The following is a 17509-nucleotide window of genomic DNA, read 5'->3' on the forward strand; positions in this document are numbered from 1 at the left end:
CAGAGAACGCATGGGGGCGGGCTTTGCCGCAAACGGTGGAATGGAGCCTATCTCGGAAGGCTAGTAGCCGCCAGGCAGACCGGCCTGTCGCCAGCGGAGGAGGCGTGGCCTCCGGCCGCGGGTTCCCGACTGCTTGGGCCTGCGCGCGGAGTGGGTGGGGCCCGCGTGCCTGGGCGGGGCGAGCGGTGTCAGCGGCGGAGCCGGATGCGGGCGGTGCCGCGGCCGCCGCTGCCCTGGGGATGGGCGGAGCCCCGGCCGCCAGTGCTGGTGGCCGCTGCGAGCGGCCGCCTCTGATCCCGCGCGTCGCTGCTTCCCAGGGCGGCGGTATGCTGGGGAAAGGTGTAGTCGGCGGTGGCGGCGGCACCAAGGCGCCCAAGCCCTCCTTCGTGTCGTACGTACGCCCCGAGGTAAGGGGGCGCCGCGCGGGCGGGGCGTCTTACTGGAGCGGCAGGGGCGAGGGGCGCCTGCAGCCCCTTACCCGTCGCAGGAAGAGCCGCGGGCGCTTCCTGCCCGGGTGCCGGAGGGAAGCCGAGCGGAGTGAGGCCCCCAGGGGCGCGCTGGGCTTCCCGGCGGGCCCGGCTGAGGATCCCTGACGCGGGCAGGCAGGTGCTCGAGTGCAGGGCCCGGCTTGCTGGCGACCAGGTGAAGGGGCCCGAGCCGGGAAGGTACTGCGGCCCGGCACGCTCGTGGCTACAGTGGAGGGGAGCTGGGTTTGGGGCACCGAGAGAGGGGAAGAGCAGGGACGTCTGGACCCCCTTGGGGACCTGCCCAGAGCCTGCAGTCCGGGCGGGTCTGCCCTGCCCTTGGAATTTCTCAGTGAGTCTGTAGAGCTTGCTTATCTCAGCTGCTTGCTTCTAAGAGTGCTATTTGATCCCGCTGGCGGGATACCGTGCACTGCCTCTCGCTTCCCGTCAGCACTGCAGGGAGAAAGTGTGGGTCGGTCCCGGCCTCAGTCAGCCTCTACCTCTTCCTTGTAAATTCCCCTCTGTCGCTTTTTCCCCTTTTTATTTCACCCCCTCACCATCACCCTTTCGACTCCCCGGCTGCTTTCCTCCTGGAGTTTTACTGTCAAGTTCATTCATTCATTCAGAAAATATTTTTTGAGCTCCTACTCAGTGCCAGGCACTGTTCTAAAACTGCTTGGGGGTATACATCAATGAACAAAACAAAGATCCCCGTTCTCCCGGAGCTTATCTGAGGGAGAGAGGGGTAAACAATGAATAAAATAGGTATAAGTAAATTATATGGTATCTTAGAAGTTGAAAGCATCATGGGAAAAGAAAAGACCTCCTTCTCCTTGCGCAGTGGCATTTGAGCAAAGCTTTGAAGGATGCTTGGGATCTGAGGGAAGAGTCTGGAGTGTTGGAGGGCCATCACGGAAACCAGCCCTGCAGAATCCAGGGGAGGAGGGGGAGAGTCCTAGGAGAGGAGGTGAGAGAGGTTACAACCTGTAGGCCTTGCTGAGAGCTTCTTGAGCTATAGCTCCCAATCCAAATGCCTAATTAGATGCATTTTCATTTTGGATTTCTGAAGGTTTTTTCCTGCTCCTCTCTCAGCACTTTAAACAGCAATGTGCAGAAGCATCAGCAAACTCTTCGGCTGTCTTCACACCTCTGTAGAGCAAAGGCAGGTGGGCTGTGGGTGAGAGGGCTTGATCAAGGACCGCTTCTCTAAGACCACCTGTGGCCTGAAGCCTTTGCATATATATCTTTAAATTCAAATGTGTGTCTTTTTTTCCAGTGGAGAGTACTCTTGAAATGGGTCTTATTTTTAGTCCTGATTTTTAAATAAAAACCACTTCCTCTGTAAGTGCTTGATAAGGAGTCAGGGTCATCTTGCATATTCAGCAGGCTCTCCTGTAGTATGGAGGGTAAGAAATGTGGTCAGTTTCTCTTTGTGTCTTTTTTGATGGAGACCTGGTTGAAACACAACTGATCTTTTAACCTTTCCTCTTTAGGGAGACTAAACTACAAGTGGAAGGTCTTCTGAAATGTGGCCAGAGTTCAAGAATGTTCAAATTTTTTATCCACCAAGAGCACATGTTGTAATTAGACATGTTTACCCTCTTTGCCCACAGCTCCTGATATGTTTCCTTTGAGGGATAATTAGGGAAGGGGAGTGGTTCAGCCCCAAAATAAGCCTGAAGTGGTCACATTTTTCAGATCCGTATAGTTGGCAGTTTTGTTTTCTTGCAAGAAAATAGTGCTGTGTAGACACTATGCTTCTTTGTTGAAATCTGTCTCAAAAAATATTTTGTGACAGGATAAGGCTCTGACCTAAATCATGGATGGTTTTTAGAAGATAAGGGATTGAGGGAGTAAGGAGGCAATTTGCTGTTAAGTACAGTATAGCTTTTGCTAGCTATTACGTTATGGGAGATGCATGTGAGCAGCTTCAAGGTATAGCCTATGTGCCTCTGAGAGCACTGGGTCTGGTAACCTTCTCTTGACTCGGGAGGAGGAATCCTTCAGAACACTTTTCTGAAGACTGTCATTCTGCTGTTTCTATTCCTTTCCCTCACACTGCCCTCATCTTTACTGCTTGTCACGTGTGTTTTCCGATCACTGTCTTCTTTGTATGCTCTTTGTTTTTGTTAGCTGGGAAGTCGCGATTTCTCACACACCTTTTTGCTGGTAGATCACTAAGCTTCCAGAACACCCTTCACGCCTTCACGGTGCAAAGTGCCTTATGATACCTGTGCCTGGTGATGGACTTGTTCTAGGCTGATCAGATCTTAGAAGATTTATCAACAGCTGCATTCTGTATGCCAGAGAGGCTATCAAGAGCCAGCACTTTCTATTAAAAGCAGAAGGCTTAACTGGATAAAGTATTTGAAGATGATGCTTATAAACATGATGGCTTATTTTTTTTGTCTTGTGATCAGAAAGGATTGGCATTGGACAGCCTAAAATGAGGGGTGGGAGTTAACTTCACCTGTTAAAACTGGATCTCTGCCACAGTAACTTGGCTCTTCTGTCATTGATTCTCCTAAATCAGTGAATGTGAAAGTTAAAATCCTGAACTGTAATTTAGGATCTTTGGTCATGTTTTGTGAACTCTGCCCAGAGGGTTGCAGATCAGTAAATTGCGTAAATGGGAAGCTGATGGTTCTGGAGGCTGAGGTGAACAGGAGGGAGAGAGCTGGGCCTATCTTGGTGGTACCCGATGGCTGGTACTTAAAAACATCTCAACACCTCCACCCCAGCTTAGCCTTAGACACAAGGTGCCTCTGTTCAGGGGAACCCTGGATGCTGAGCTCTGCTTCAGGGCGGTGTTTGGTTATAGTTTGGGTGCCAGATCCACTTTTCTTATTAAATAAAACACCTGTTTGAATTATTATTATTTCAGAAGTCGAAGTGGTCATTGTAGAAAAATAGGACAATATAAATAAGCAAACAAATTTTTTACAGAAAAAGTATAAGCTTATTAACGACTTGGAATGTATCCTGTCAGATACGTGTGTAGATGTATGCATATGTTTTTTACCAAAACGGGACTAATATTGCTGATCACATTATTTTGTAATCTGCCCATTTCACCAGAAATGTATATTGTAAATGTCTTTCTATGCCCATTGTTAACCTATAACTTCATTTTAAATTAGACCCCTTTTCCTCAACAGAGACAGACAGTGTGATGGGGAGATGTTAGGTAGCGCGAAGAGCCCAAGAAAGTATTGTGGTTTTTTTTTTTTATAAATGTATTTATTTGTTTGTTTGTTTATTTTGGCTGTGTTGGGTCTTTGTTGCTGTGCACAGGCTTTCTTTAGTTGCAGTGAGCGGGGGCTGCTCTTCGTTGCGGTGTGCAGGCTTCTCATTGCGGTGGCCTCGTTTGTTGCGGAGCATGGGCTCTAGGCGTGCGGGCCTCAGCAGTTGTGACGTGTGGACTCAGTAGTTGTGGCTCGCAGGCCCTAGAGCGCAGGCTCAGTAGTTGTGGTGCACAGGCCCAGTTGCTCTGTGGCATGTGGGATCTTCCCGGACTGGGGCTCGAACCCATGTCCCCTGCATTGGCAGGCGGACTCCTAACCACTGCGCCACCAGGGAAACCCCAGTAGTGTGGTTTTTAAATGGTTTTCTAGTTAGTCACCTTCTCTGCTGCCGAATGACAATTCTGATTCTTTAAGACTGTCAGTTTTCTGCTCAGTTACCTGGAAATTGTAAGCACGGGTTTGGTAATTCATAGTGGTTAGAAATGCTTAGTGTCTGTACCTGGCAGCTTGTAAATAAAGGACCCTTAGGTGATCCTAAGAGAAAGTTCTGATTTAATAAGAGCCGGTTCCATTGTGATAAGGGAGCCAAATAAAAGCCTCAGGGTACTTGTGTGTTGTTCTCTGAAACTAAGACCAGGAAAAATTCAGCTTTTAGAGTTTGCTGTACTTCTGCCCGTGTTTGTGTGGTATTCCAAATATGGTTAAGATGTACTTTCTAGTTGAGTTTAGGTCAGTGCTTGACTTGAATGCACTAATAATAGTTATCAATTACTTAGTTGTGGATTTTCAGACTTGGAAGAGAATTTAAAGATGATCCACTCCACCCCTGAACTCTTCCTCTGTTATGTCGATGTGAATGAGGCCCAGCGGGGTTAATTGCCCTGCCCGGGGTACAGTGTTATTGTAGAACACAGTTAAGAGCTGTCTCTGGAGTCCAGCAGTGCCTGTGGCTAAGCCAGACCCACAGCAGTTCAGGAAAGGTTTTATATAGATGTGGGAGAAAAGGCAAGAAGAGACATGAAGATTGAGAAGTGTCCAAAAAACCCAGATTTAAGAGCCGATTTTTTTTCCTTCTTATTGATCCCTCAGGAAAAAGAATGCATTCGATTGCCTCTTCCTCATTTAAGGCCATTTCTTTTGGTGGGGAGAAGTGAACCCATGATCCTGAATTCTTCCCAGAGATAGGACTGCAGGTATATATCAAAATAAACAAACCAAGAATTCACTGGTATTCATTAGGCACTTCTGTGTCCCAGAAACTGCTTATCTCATTTCATCTTCATCTGTCTTATGTGGCAGATACTACCATTACCTCCCTTTTTTGTGTCTAGATGTGGAAAGTGAGACCCAGAGAGGTTAAGCACCTTACTCAGGGTCACAGCTGGCGAAGATTGCTGCCAGAATGTAAACCAGGGCCTTCTGACTCCAGGGCCATGCTCTTATCCCTCTATTTGTGAGTGCAGGGATATCATTAGTGAAACATGCTTGTAGGCATGCCTGGTGTTTGCACGCTGGAGTGCTTTCTCATTCGTGTTCTCTAGCAGCGGTTTCTTTCTTGGCTTTTTTAGGTTCTCCACCAGGGGACTGTGAGCAGATATGGGGCTCGTTGGCGATACGGTTAATTTGTTCAACAGATATTTATTCAGCACCTACTAGTACCAGGCACTATTCTAAGATGTTGGGGATCCAAAACAGATGAAATGATTGAGATGATTTTTTGGTGGAACCCTCTGGTATTGGACCGCTAATTTTGATGACTTTGATGGATCGATGACGAGAGGAGATTGGCTTAGCCTAAAACAGACCTCCTTCCTCAGTCCTAGCCATAAAAATACCTTTTAAAGCAAAATCTAGACCCATTACTTTAAGACTGTATAACTTTTTCTCCATTCCAAACTAATTTTTTAATGGCAGAATTTTCTCCTTCAGCTTAGAGGTCATCTATAGTGATTTAACAGGCCATTAAAGGACATTCAAAGTTCTTCCTAAAATGACCACTTTCTTAGCTGTGGCTTGAGCCTGACGATCTGTCCAAATCTTCCGCTTTTTCTCTCCTGCATGTGCTTCCTGCGGCATCTCCCTGGGTCCCATCCAACACCACACAGCTTCTGCAGATAGAGCACCAAAGATGTCATGAGGCTATTGTCAAGCAACACTTCCTGCAGCCCATCAAGCAGCTGCCACACAGACAGCCCCCGTCTTAGCCAGCCTCTCTCTGCGCCCTGCTTCCGTCTCTGAAGCTAAAACCAGCACTGCTGTCAAAATCTTAGGCTGTGGGGAACGCATGCTTAGAAATTTAAAGTTCTAGATCCTTCTCTGAACATCCTCAACAGAATATTTGATATCCTTTGACTGCTTCCACGGGAAGCCATTCTATGTCACAGCGTGCTTTAGAGAGAACTCAATTTTAGGGGGTCAGAAAATTTTTTTATCACTATAAGAGATGTATACCTTATTTTTATGATAAAGACAATGTTGCAGACTTTGGAAGTTAGAAAAATAAAGCTACCCGTAATTGTGCTACCCTAACCAAAGCAGTTATTTCCATTTTTTAGTTGTCTAGGCTTTGTGTCTTATATGGTTGCACTCATAATATGTGTAAAAATTGATAGCCTGCCCTGCGGTGGTTGTGTTTGAAGGTGGTACCGCTGATTCGCGTCAGCAGAGCAGAAACGTCGAGTCGTTTTTCCAGCAGGAAGCCTCCCTCAGTTTCTCATCAAGTTAAGCTTGTGACTTCTTATGTGCTTTATTTGGAGAACAGTGCGTTTGCAGTTTAATGAATCACTTACTAAACTCCTTGAGTTAGATTAGGAGGTAGGATTGAACTGGAATAATTCTGCTAACCTCGAATATTCTGCTGCTTTGGAAGGCAGAAGAGAGGAGGTGGAAATGGGAGAGGGACTCCAGGAGGGAGCGAAGCTGCCGGAGAACCGAGAACCGGAAGGGCCGCAGGGCTTCCCCCTTTCCTTAATCCCCTCTGCATACCTGGGGTGTCACCCTCCAAGGAGAGCAAGCACTTGTCTTTGCTCTCCCTAGCTAGCTGTGTGTGAGGCCAGTCCTTTAAGCCTTGGTCGTATTTCTACCCGAACAGTGGGAATAATAATACCCATCTTACCTGATAGGCGTATGTGAACATTTATGAGTCTGCACTGTGACTGTGCACACAAAGCCCTCAGCGGAGAGCTTGGCGCCTGGGGAGCCTTCAGGAGATGTGGGCTTTCATTGTTACTGTTACTCAGAAGCCATCTGGATGGTTTCAGAAAGTACTTAATCGTCAATCTTAGAATACAGGATCTTTCCCAGCTAAGGTATTAATGACAGTGGAATATTTAGTTTTTGCGGTTGTTGCCATGGTATCATGCCGGGAAAGTTCACGGTGGTAGCTCTTCCTTAGAGTATTTTTCACTATCTCCGAAAGTTTCTTTTCTTCTTCTCTCTGTTCTTTTATACATTTGAGAATGATTTGATTATGTTTTAAATTCCAAACCTAATGAGAACATTTAGCAGTTGACTTTTTTCATTGTTAACATTTGGCCTTTGACATTTTGCTAGATTCTTTCTGTGGACTTATTTTTTTCTCTTCCCTCATTTCTGAGCCTCTCTATCATAGGCCAGACTTTGTCCATCACATCTGGTCAATGACTTACTTAAGATACGAGTAAATAAAATCAAATTACCTCTGGGAGTAATAATTCTCTTTACCTACATCAAAGGCAGTTGCCAGACTGTGCTGTTTTGATTACATATGTAAACGCTTTTCCCTCCTGTGCCCCTTCGTCATTCCTTGGAGACCTGGCTGGTGGGCAGCCTTTCAGAGGTGGCATCTAAACCGTCACTTGTTTGCTTTGGGGGGAGAGAATGGCTTGAGCCACGAGAAAAGCAGGGCCTGTGTATGAAAGCGCCGGCCACAGTGGTGAAATATTTTGAAGTCTACCTTTCCCTTGTGACAGATTGCCAACCCCTGTTTTAGGCAGTGGTCCTGAGCTGCTGGGGTTTTTTTCCTTTAGTTTTTGCTGAGAGAGTTTTTTAAGACTTCTGAGAATACATTTGAAGGGAATGATCCCAGTTTTTTAGATGAAAAATCTCACTGTGTTCCTACCTTTTCTCCATACATAAAATTGAATTCGTGTTTTGCTTTAATTCCTTGAGACCCACTTCCCAGTGTGACTTCACCTCTCCAAGCTTCCCTTTCCTCACCTGTGACGCTGGGTGCCCATCTTCCCGGCAGGCTTATTTTGAGCATGAGAAGAAATACCATGTACACCCAGCTTGGGATGTGATACGTGGCAGATACTCAACAACTGCTAGGTGCTTTTATTATTATTAACAAGAACTTGAATCAGAAGAATTACTGAGTGTGTCACTACCATTTGCTAAGCACCGTGTTAGAATTAGGCGTGAAAAATAAAATCGGCAGTCTGTGCACTCCGGAGGCTGACATTCTGCTGGAGAGATGGCAGGTCGACAGATGGCCGTGACGTGCAGAGGTAGGTGCTGCCTGTTGCTGAGCGGGAGCACACGACGCTCTCGGGCACGGAGGAGGGCCCACTGCTGCCTCTCCGCAGCATCTGGCCTCATTGGAAGGTTGCGTGGGACTTGGAAAGGGCAGCGTTGACGTGGGCTCCGCTCTGGGGAGGTGGGGGAGGGTGCAGTGGGCAGGTAGGAGGCACAACTTGAAAGGCTTACAGGTGCGTGGGGACCAGGTGGTCAGACCATCTGTCCTCTCCCCTTGTATAAGGTGCCCGCGGAGGTGCAAGTGAGGCAGGTCCTGAAGAGTAGAATCCAGGGGCACCACTGGGACACGCCTGTTGTTCCCCACTTTCTGCGGATGCTGCTTTGCGCGTCCGTCTGGCTCTCGGTGAGCCTGTAGGCAGCTTCTCATTTGCCCCAGTTCCTCTTGCTCCAAGACGATGGAAAAGCTACTGCCCCAAGGCTTTTAGCTCCCTGCCAGCTACTCGGCTGACCTGGTATTTACATAGCAGCTCTGGAGGGGGACCAGGAGGGGAGGCACAGAAGGCAGCGCCATGTGTTTCTGCAGCTGCTGTTGGTCCCATCGGTTAGCTTCAGTGATAAGACTCTGACAGCCCCATGACTGCTCCCTGACACCTTTCCTCTAGCGCTTGTGCACATTCCAGCGCTGCCCTCTTCACTTTCAGTGTGATATGCGGGTTAGCAGCATGGCTTTGGAATTAGAGCTTTGCCCCTTGCTGTATGGATTTAAGCTGGATATGTAACTTCTCTGAGCCTCAGTTTCCTGACCTGTGAGATGGGAATGAAAGTAATAGTATCTAACCCATACAAGTGACATTAGTCTTAAGTGAGACAATCCGTGGAGAGCTGCTAAGTCAGCACAACTCGGCACGTACTAAACACTTATGAAATGTTAGCTGCTGTAGTTGCGTTACTCTTCACCCCAGAAGCTGCAGCTGTGTGTCTTCATTCATGTGTTTGTTTCTTGGGCCACCAGAGCAGGTCCCGATAATGGCAAGACTTGGCCTACGTTCCCTTCGAGCATTGCTCTTTGCTTGCACTCTCAGAGGCTTGTGTCTGGAGCCAGGGGTGCTGTCCCTCTGATTGGACCCTGCCATACCCACAGTGGGCACCCTTTCCATTTCCCCTCCGGCACCGATTTCTTTTCCAGTGAGTTGTTTCATGGATTCCCTCTCTGTCCTCCTGTAACAGTATCTTCCCTTGTCTCAAGGGCTTCCAGGAGGACCTGGGGTTTGGGCAGCATGCTAGGTCCTGGGCCTGAAACTCCAGTTCAGCTCCACTTCCCACCTTCCTAGCTGCTGCCAGTGGCCCCCTCCTTCCCCAGTCACGTGTGGTCCAAACCAGTTGCAGTCCCCAGGGTGCCCTTTGAGAGGGGCCTCTGTGGTGGTCTGTCTTCATTTCCATTGCCACTCTTCCTGCTAGCATCTCCTCTCATGCCCGGGACCACCGACCACAGCTGCTTACCTGGTCTCTCCACCTGCCACTGCTCCCTTCTGCATCCCCCTCCCCGAGACACTCCTCCCATCATGGCCAGGCTCCTTTTGGATGCAGCCTTCACGTGTCATTTTCCTGTTAAGAGTCCTCCATGCCCCCTGCCCCTTCCACTGGTCCAAATCTTAACGCACTTTCCAGGCTAACCCCAGGTTCTGACTGCTTCTGGTTTGTTGAAAGATAAGTAGCTTGGATTTGGGAGCCCTGGGCTCTGGCTGTTTCTCTTCTGTGTGTCCCTGAGGGAGCCCCTTCAACCTCTTTGGGTCTCATTTCCTGATTTATAGAGTTGGATTAGGCAAGTGTTTTTTTTTTTTTTTTTTTTTTTTGGCGGTACACGGGCCTCTCCCTGTTGTGGCCTCTCCCGTTGCGGAGCACAGGCTCCGGACGCGCAGGCTCAGCGGCCATGGCTCCCGGGCCCAGCTGCTCCGCGGCATGTGGGATCTTCCCGGACCGGGACACGAACCCGTGTCCTCTGCATCGGCAGGCGGACTCCCAACCACTGCGCCACCAGGGAAGCCCATAGGCAAGTGTTTTTAAACATATTTTGTGCAAGGAACTTTTTTTTTTAAACAGCGTGGTTCTTGAACAACTTTTTCAAAACGCACTGTACCACGTGCTGCTCTGGAGGTTGAGACAGGCCCCAGGGGTGGGGAGGGGTGTGTGTGTGTCAGGGTGGGAGCGGGGACCTGCAGCAGGGACCTGTGTTCTTTCTGTTAACCATGATCTCTTCCTTCAGCCCCTGTGGAGAACTGCTATTTCAAATGAAATCATAAAGGAAACCCCAAAATAGAGAAAGACCAGAAGAGAGAGAGTATGAGAGGTACAGTGTGAAAAGCCCCAGACCAGGCAGTACCGAAGGCTCTTGTTACTTCAGCCTCTTTGCGTTCTCAAGGCTTTGCTCGTAACTAGCTGCCGTCCTCCTTTTAGCCGTGATACAGGCTGTCTATAGCTCTGGGTTTTGGTGATGCCATTTGAGTGTTTATTCTCTACTCCTTTGTGTATAATTGTTCTATGTCTGTGGCTCGTATTTCCCCAACAGAGCTGTAAGCTCCTTGAGGGCAGGGCTGTAGTGCTGGCCACTCAGTGTGGCCTTGCGGAGCTCAGGCTGGCTTCAGAGAGGGCTGAATGGACTGTGGCCCAGGGCCGTCCCTGGAGAGGGCCTCAGAGGGTAGCTGGTGGGAGCTTCACTCAGAGGTCATTTTTTGTTTGTTTGTTTTTAGAATACAACATTTGAACATTTATTTAATTTTCTTTTATACTTACCTAGGGTTATAAATTCCAAATATATCACTTTTAATTTTTGTTTACATCCCTGTCATTGAAGATGGCAAATGTTAACCAAAACAAGTCCCTGCAAAGTCACATGACCAAGGGCCTGGCTACAGGAAAGAACAAAGAGTTAAAGTCCATGATGCAGTTTACCAGACAATGATGCAGAGATGAGTTTACAAGGAGCTAGCATTCTGGCTGGAGTGGTGGATGGAGGAGAGTGGGCACTGATTGTGGTATGTCCTACAAAGAAGTACAAAGAAACAAAAACAAAATACATGACTGTGGACTCCATTTACTCAGAGGTCGTTTTTATTTCTCCTGCAGAGTGATTTGGGGGAGTTGAGGTTGAGAACTAGGTGAGGAACTTCAGTGTGCTTGCTGACTCTACCCTTGGTCTTTGTGCCCCAAGAGTCTGCTTTGGCCTGAGATGCTTTGCCTAAAAATACCCCTTTTCGCTGTCACTGTGGCGCTTAGTTTGGTAAACTGGTGACCTGTGTGGACACCTGAAGCCCAGCTGTTCCCCATGGTGTGTCTCCAGCTGCTCTTTGCTTCCTTAGGCAGCTTCCGTTCCAACAAGCGAGCAGACCCTCTCTGTTGGAATTAAGCCAGCTTTTTGTTGCGGTCAGATCTGTGGGTTCTGAGGCTTACACTGCTGCGATGGGTCTTACCATTTACTCTCTAGCCTGAGGTTCTTACTAGGGAGAATGTGCTAAAGTGTTTGGATTATTTAAAGGCCTGGGGAATGCCTGGTAAGAGTGATCCTTGCTAAGAAGCACGAGTAATCCTTTCACTGCTGTTCAGTAAATGATGAGCTGTCAAAACAGGTGAGGGCTTTAGTTTGGATCTTGGTGAGCAGTTACTTTCTTCCTTCAAAAAGAAAAAGTCTGAGGTAGGGGAAAAAAGCAGCAAATCTAAATGTGAGAGAAAGGACTTAGAATGACACATGAGTAAGTTTTTTTTTTCACACACACATACTGTATTTTATTTTTTACAAGGATGAGTAAGTATTGCTTAGCTCTTGGGGTGAGGGTGCTGTCTGAGGTTGTTGCCTATTTCCCTGTCCTGGAGACTTGTTACAGTTGAAGGGACACTTGATGGTGTGTATATATATATATAATTTTTTTTTTTGCAGTACGCAGGCCTCTCACTGCTGTGGCCTCTCCTGTTGCGGAGCACAGGCTCCGGACGCATGGGCTCAGCGGCCAAGGCTCACGGGCCCAGCCGCTCTGCGGCACGTGGGATCTTCCCGGACCGGGGCAGGAATCCATGTCCCCTGCATCAGCAGGCGGACTCTCAACCACTGCGCCACCAGGGAAGCCCGAGTTATGTCTTAATAAAGCTTTTACAAAACACAGTTTAAGAATCAGGACTGAACTTGGTGTCAGAAGTCCTGAGTTCTGGCTTCATCACCTGTTTAGCCCTGTGAGTCCAGGCACATTATTTACCCTCTTGGAGCTTCAGTAGCCTTATCTGTAAAGTGGGGATGAGAATTCCTTACAGGACTGTTGTCAAAATAAATGACGTAGAACATGTGAAACATGACATAGGAAAACCTCCAGCAAATTATATATTTCCGTGTTTAAGTTAGACGTATATTTTTGCGGATAACAGATGCTTAGTCTGAAGTGCTCTTGAGCGTTCCCAGCTCGCCCTGTGGAGTGAACATGTATTGTGGCTGAGAACTAATTTGCATGATGAGTAAACAGCAGAGTCCTTAAGGACTAGGTCCCAACCCTGCCCCGCATCTGTGGTCTTGGAACCTTGAGTCCAGACAGAGATCGTTAGTTTGCCTCTTACTGCATGTCTGCTCCCCTGGCTTCAGGTGCTGCTGACGTGCTTTATTGTCAGAGTAGTCGTTGCTTGTATCCAACTGCCAAGGCAGTGTAAGGTTAGTAGAGTGGAGCTGTGGTCAGTGGCAAAGCTGGTACCTGATAAGGCTGGCTCGGAAGGGAGCGGAGCCCCCTGGCCAGGAGTGGGGAACCAGCAGCCCTGGGAATCAGCTCCAGGGAACAAATCTTATTTTGATTTCTCTAGCTTCCTGGACCAGGACAGTAGATAGATTCACTTAGTCTCTAGTCTCTATCCTCAGTGATAAGGCTTCCAATTTAAAGTCTGTCTTTGAACGTGCCCCTGCCCTATTCATGAGACTAGAATGTGTTTCAGGAAGCCAGCTAACGGAGAGGTGTGGGAAAGGTCAGTAATACCTGCCACTAATCACATACTTAGGTAGTAATTTTTATTTATTTAATTTATTTATTTTTGGCTGCGTTGGGTCTTGGTGCTGCGCGTGGACTTTCTCTAGTTGCGGTGAGCGGGGGCTACTCTTTGTTTTGGTGCGCGGGCTTCTCATTGCCGTGGCTTCTCTTTGTTGCGGAGCATGGGCTCTAGGCGCACGGGCTCAGTAGCTGTGGCTCGTGGGCTCTAGAGCGCAGGCTCAGCAGTTGTGGTGCACATGCTTAGTTGCTCCGTGGCATGTGGGGTCTTCCTGGACCAGGGCTCGAACCTGTGTCCCTGGCATTGGCAGGCGAATTCTTAATCACTGCGCCACCAGGGAAGCCCTACTTATTTATTTATTTATTTAGCTGGCTCTTAGTTGCGGCACACGGGATCTTTTAGTTATGGCATGTGGGCTCTTAGTTGTGGCATTCAGGATCTAGTTCCCTGACCAGGGATTGAACCTGAGCCCCCTGCACTGGGAGTGCAGAGTCTTAACTGCTGGACCACCAGGGAAGGCCCAAGAAAGCTTTGCAGAGGACTTGAACTATGTGGACAGTGGACTGGACGAATTGGGTGGGCGGGACAGGGGAGAGCGGACTGTGGGGTCCAGCGGCTGCGCAGGGGGCTGGATGGCGGGAGCAAGACCCTGATCGTGGGGGTGCGCAAGGTGCGTGCTGGCGGCTGGAAGGAAGAGCAGCAGCAGGGAAGGACGGGCGTGGACGGACTCTGGAACCATTAAGGAAGCAGAGCAGACAGGATCATGAGAGGCAGGGGATAGCTGAGAATGACTGCTGGGTGTACGGTAGGGCCAGAGTCCAGAGGACAGCAGGTTCGGCGAGGGGCGGGGGAAAATGATGAGCTGACTTAGAAATGTGAATTTGGAGGATCTGAGGGACATTACAGTACATGAGGCCAGGAGGCTGTTTGGGGTCCAGATCTGGAGCTCTGAAGAGAGATCTGGAGTAAAGATACATTTGAAGGGAGGAGGGTTGTCAGCATATGTTGTGGGAGAGCTGCCCCAAGGAACAGAGGTCCTGTGGACCCTGCCCAGAAAGGAGATGAGGAAGAGCAGCCAGCCAGAGTGTCGGTCGTTTGGCCCAGACGCATTTCTGCTGATTTTCAGGGCTCTAAATGACACTTCCTGAGGGTAGCAGTCTTTGCTGACCCCCTCCGAATGCGGTTAGGTGTGTCTGCTGTGTTGCTGTTGTGGCCTCCTGCACAGCGTAGCAGCGTACACGAGTCATTACTGTTGCTTGTGCTGTGGTCAGACTCCCATGTACTCTGAGGAGGTCAGGGCTGTGCCTTGTGTTCACATCTGCTTTTGCTGTGCTGGTACAGCAGGTGCCTAAGAAATGACAGTTCGGTCAGTGAAAGAGTGTCTGAAAGGCCGGGGAGAGGAAACGGTGTCCTTGGCGAGGATGTGGTCGGCGGACAGGAGCAGGCTTATTGTAGTGAAGGGCATGGCTCTAGACAGGCAAACCCAGGCTCAAGTCTCGCTTCACTTAACCTTGGTCAACCTCATTTTCCCCATCTCTAAAATGGGAACAGTAACGGCAGTTAAGAGTTGTAAGGATTAAGTGAGATGATGCGTAGAGATAACCTTCTGCAGGTGTCTAATGTTCATTGCACTGAATACCCAGTTTTCCAGTTATTATTTTTTTGTCTGTCTGAACATCTTAAGGGCAGAAGTCAGTTCTTCATCTTTTTACACGGGGCATTTGGTAGGTAGGTCACTCAGGAGCTGTTGAAATGAATTGGTATCTATTGGCAGTGGGTCATCTTGCACCTCTGAGTAACCAGACATACAGCTCGAGTGTTGACTCACTGGTTTCGCTGCCCAGGCTCACGGGAACCCTGTGCTTTGGGCCACGCCTTCTCAGAGACGTAGTTCTGAGAGGAGATCAGATGGACACCTCGTAATTGCTGGGCCACCTGTATGAGGTGGGTCGCAGTGGGTGTGTCTCCTTTGGGCCACAGGCTTGCTGGAGAATGGGTGGCAGTTCTCACGTCTCGTCTGGCACAGACGTGGCCAGAATAAGAGTGCTCCTGGCTCCGCACGGGGCGAGTTTCTTAGATGTGAGGGCAGTGGCAGCTGCGTGTCCTGGGAATTGTTGATACTCACCGCGGCAGCAGGAACAGACGTAGGTCCTTTCGACCTGTGGGGTAAAATGTGCGGAAACTGGAAGACTTGCTGTTCATGCCCTTTATCCTCTTTTTAAGCTAAAAGAAACAAACATAAAAAAGTAGCCATAGCATTGGGGTAAATGTTGAAATAGGAATTAACCCCCAAACCCCAACCTTGATCCTCGCACTCTGGCAGAACTACCCTCCACTTATGTTCATGCCGCTGTTCTAACTGAATTCAGGCCACTGAGATACCCTAGTTTTGAAGACTTGGACGTTCTTTGACCAGTGCCAGCCGTCTCTGCTGTTCTTTTGTGCCATAATAGCAAGCTTTGTCCACACTCAGATGGAGTAGCAAGAGGCGCTGCACAAACCACAGGGATGGTGTTTAACGCCCCAGTTGTTGAAAATTTGCATCATTTTCAAATGAGTTCCTTTTCAGGCCTCTTGCAGGGAAAAGTCTGTCAGCATAACTAGTGGAACCCGTTCTGCTTGATTGTTAAAGAACTGTACTTTTCTAGCCCTCTTTTCTTACACATTGAGCATGATACTTAATTGGGGTCAGTAAGGACTTTTGTCCCACGTGTCACAGCTCTGGAAGTACAGTTGTGACCATTTGCTGATGAGGCAGCTGGGCAGGGAGGATCAGAGTTGAAGGGTAGTGGGATAGAAGGAGCAAAGGGTTAAGGGGGACTCCGGGCCCTTCCCCGAAACCAGGTGACAGTTTCAGAAGCTCCCGCTGCTCCAGAGAACAGGGCTGGTGCAGAGGCAGCTGTCCCTGGACGCTGGTTGAATTTCCTGGGAGATCCTGGGATGATGCCAGGCCCATCCACAGCACCTGCTCTCCTGCAGTTCTTACTGGACAGGCTTCATGACTTCTAGTCTTTCTGGATTAATACCACGTACATGACAGCCTTTAATGGAATGTTCTTTACAGTATGATGAGAGCATTTGGTGATGCCACCCACGTCAAAGCCCAAGCCTAGATATTGTCTCTTAATCTCCCTCCCATGTGTCTCTCTGGTTCCTGCTGGAGTGTTTTTAAAAACCTCTCATTACCTAAAGCCATTATTAATTAAATTACTCAACGAAATCTTCTGAGCACTTACTGTTTGCAAGGCCTGTATTGGATTCTGGGACAATATGGCAAGCAAAAAACCAGACAGAGGACCTGCCCTCAAAGAGTTTATAGATTGGTGGGGAGATAGACTTAAATAATTACATAAATAAATGTGAAATTGCAGTTATGACAAGTGCTAGGAGGGAGAGATACACAGGGCTGTAAGAACGTGGAAACAGAGAGGGCTCCCCAGAGGAAATGACCCTTGTCCTGAGGTCCAATGGATACTTAAAATTCACAGGGCAAGGAGGGAAAGGAGACGCATTCCAAGCAGAAGGAACCTGGACTTCAGATAGGAAGGGGCTTGGCAGGTACGAGAGGCTGAAGGAAGACCAGTGTGGCCAACATGCAGACTGAGGAGGAGGTTGGTGGGAGAGCAGGGCGGACAAGGAGGTGGGGACCAGGCTGTGCAGGGCCTCCTTGCAGGCTTTATCAGGTTGTTGCCCTCCTGCCACCAGTAATCCAGAGCAGACCGTGCTGTGAAAGGAGCACTGCCACTTTAGGTGGAGAATGCATAAGAAAGAGGCAGATGCAGGTCGAGCAGGTGCAAAGCTGTTGCAGTGGTCCGGGTGGGAGATGATGGTAGCTTGGACCAGGGTGGTGCTGTGGAGGTGAGAGAGGAGCATGGGTTGTGGGCATATGTAATGGGTCTTACTGATTGGATTTGGTGGTGAAGGACTGGGTACTGGGGTGAAGGAGAAGGAGGTGTAAGGGGGGCTCTTAGGATGACATGCTCTTGAAGGGGGAAGCACCGGGTAGCCCAGACTGTACATAGCAGTGTTATTTGCGGTTGGAGCCTTCCCTGGAGTGTGGTACATCGAAGATTCCTGCTGAACTCTCGCGGGTTGGTTGGGGTGACACCCAGAGACTAAGGCCTTGGAGGACCCAGTGGAGTGAGTCATAGGAGGTGAACTCTCAGCTGGTGTTGAGGAAGCCCCCGAGTTCTTTCCCACGTAGCGGCCATTACTCCTGGGGGGTACATGTATTTTGTTTTTTTGCTTCTGTCCTTTCAGCCTCTGTTTGCCTCTCCAAAACAATTTTAGGCTTTCCCTGGGCTCTTTTATTGATGCTTGCTTTGACCTGGT

At 48.9% G+C, this 17509-nt stretch overlaps 1 protein-coding gene across 1 annotated transcript in view; it reads left to right on the plus strand.

Annotated features, from left to right (window-relative positions):
- Positions 1-258: 258 nt before the first annotated feature.
- MTMR12 (myotubularin related protein 12) overlaps positions 259-17509 on the plus strand; it is a 65658-nt gene continuing 48407 nt past the window's right edge. Inside the window, exon 1 of the mRNA XM_060009631.1 lies at positions 259-407. Within this exon, the coding sequence (XP_059865614.1) occupies positions 327-407 (81 nt within the window). The 5' untranslated portion in view covers positions 259-326. The remainder of the gene's footprint in view (positions 408-17509) is intronic.

Source organism: Delphinus delphis, chromosome 3 (assembly GCF_949987515.2).
Source record: "Delphinus delphis chromosome 3, mDelDel1.2, whole genome shotgun sequence".
Classification (NCBI taxonomy): Eukaryota; Metazoa; Chordata; class Mammalia; order Artiodactyla; family Delphinidae; genus Delphinus; species Delphinus delphis.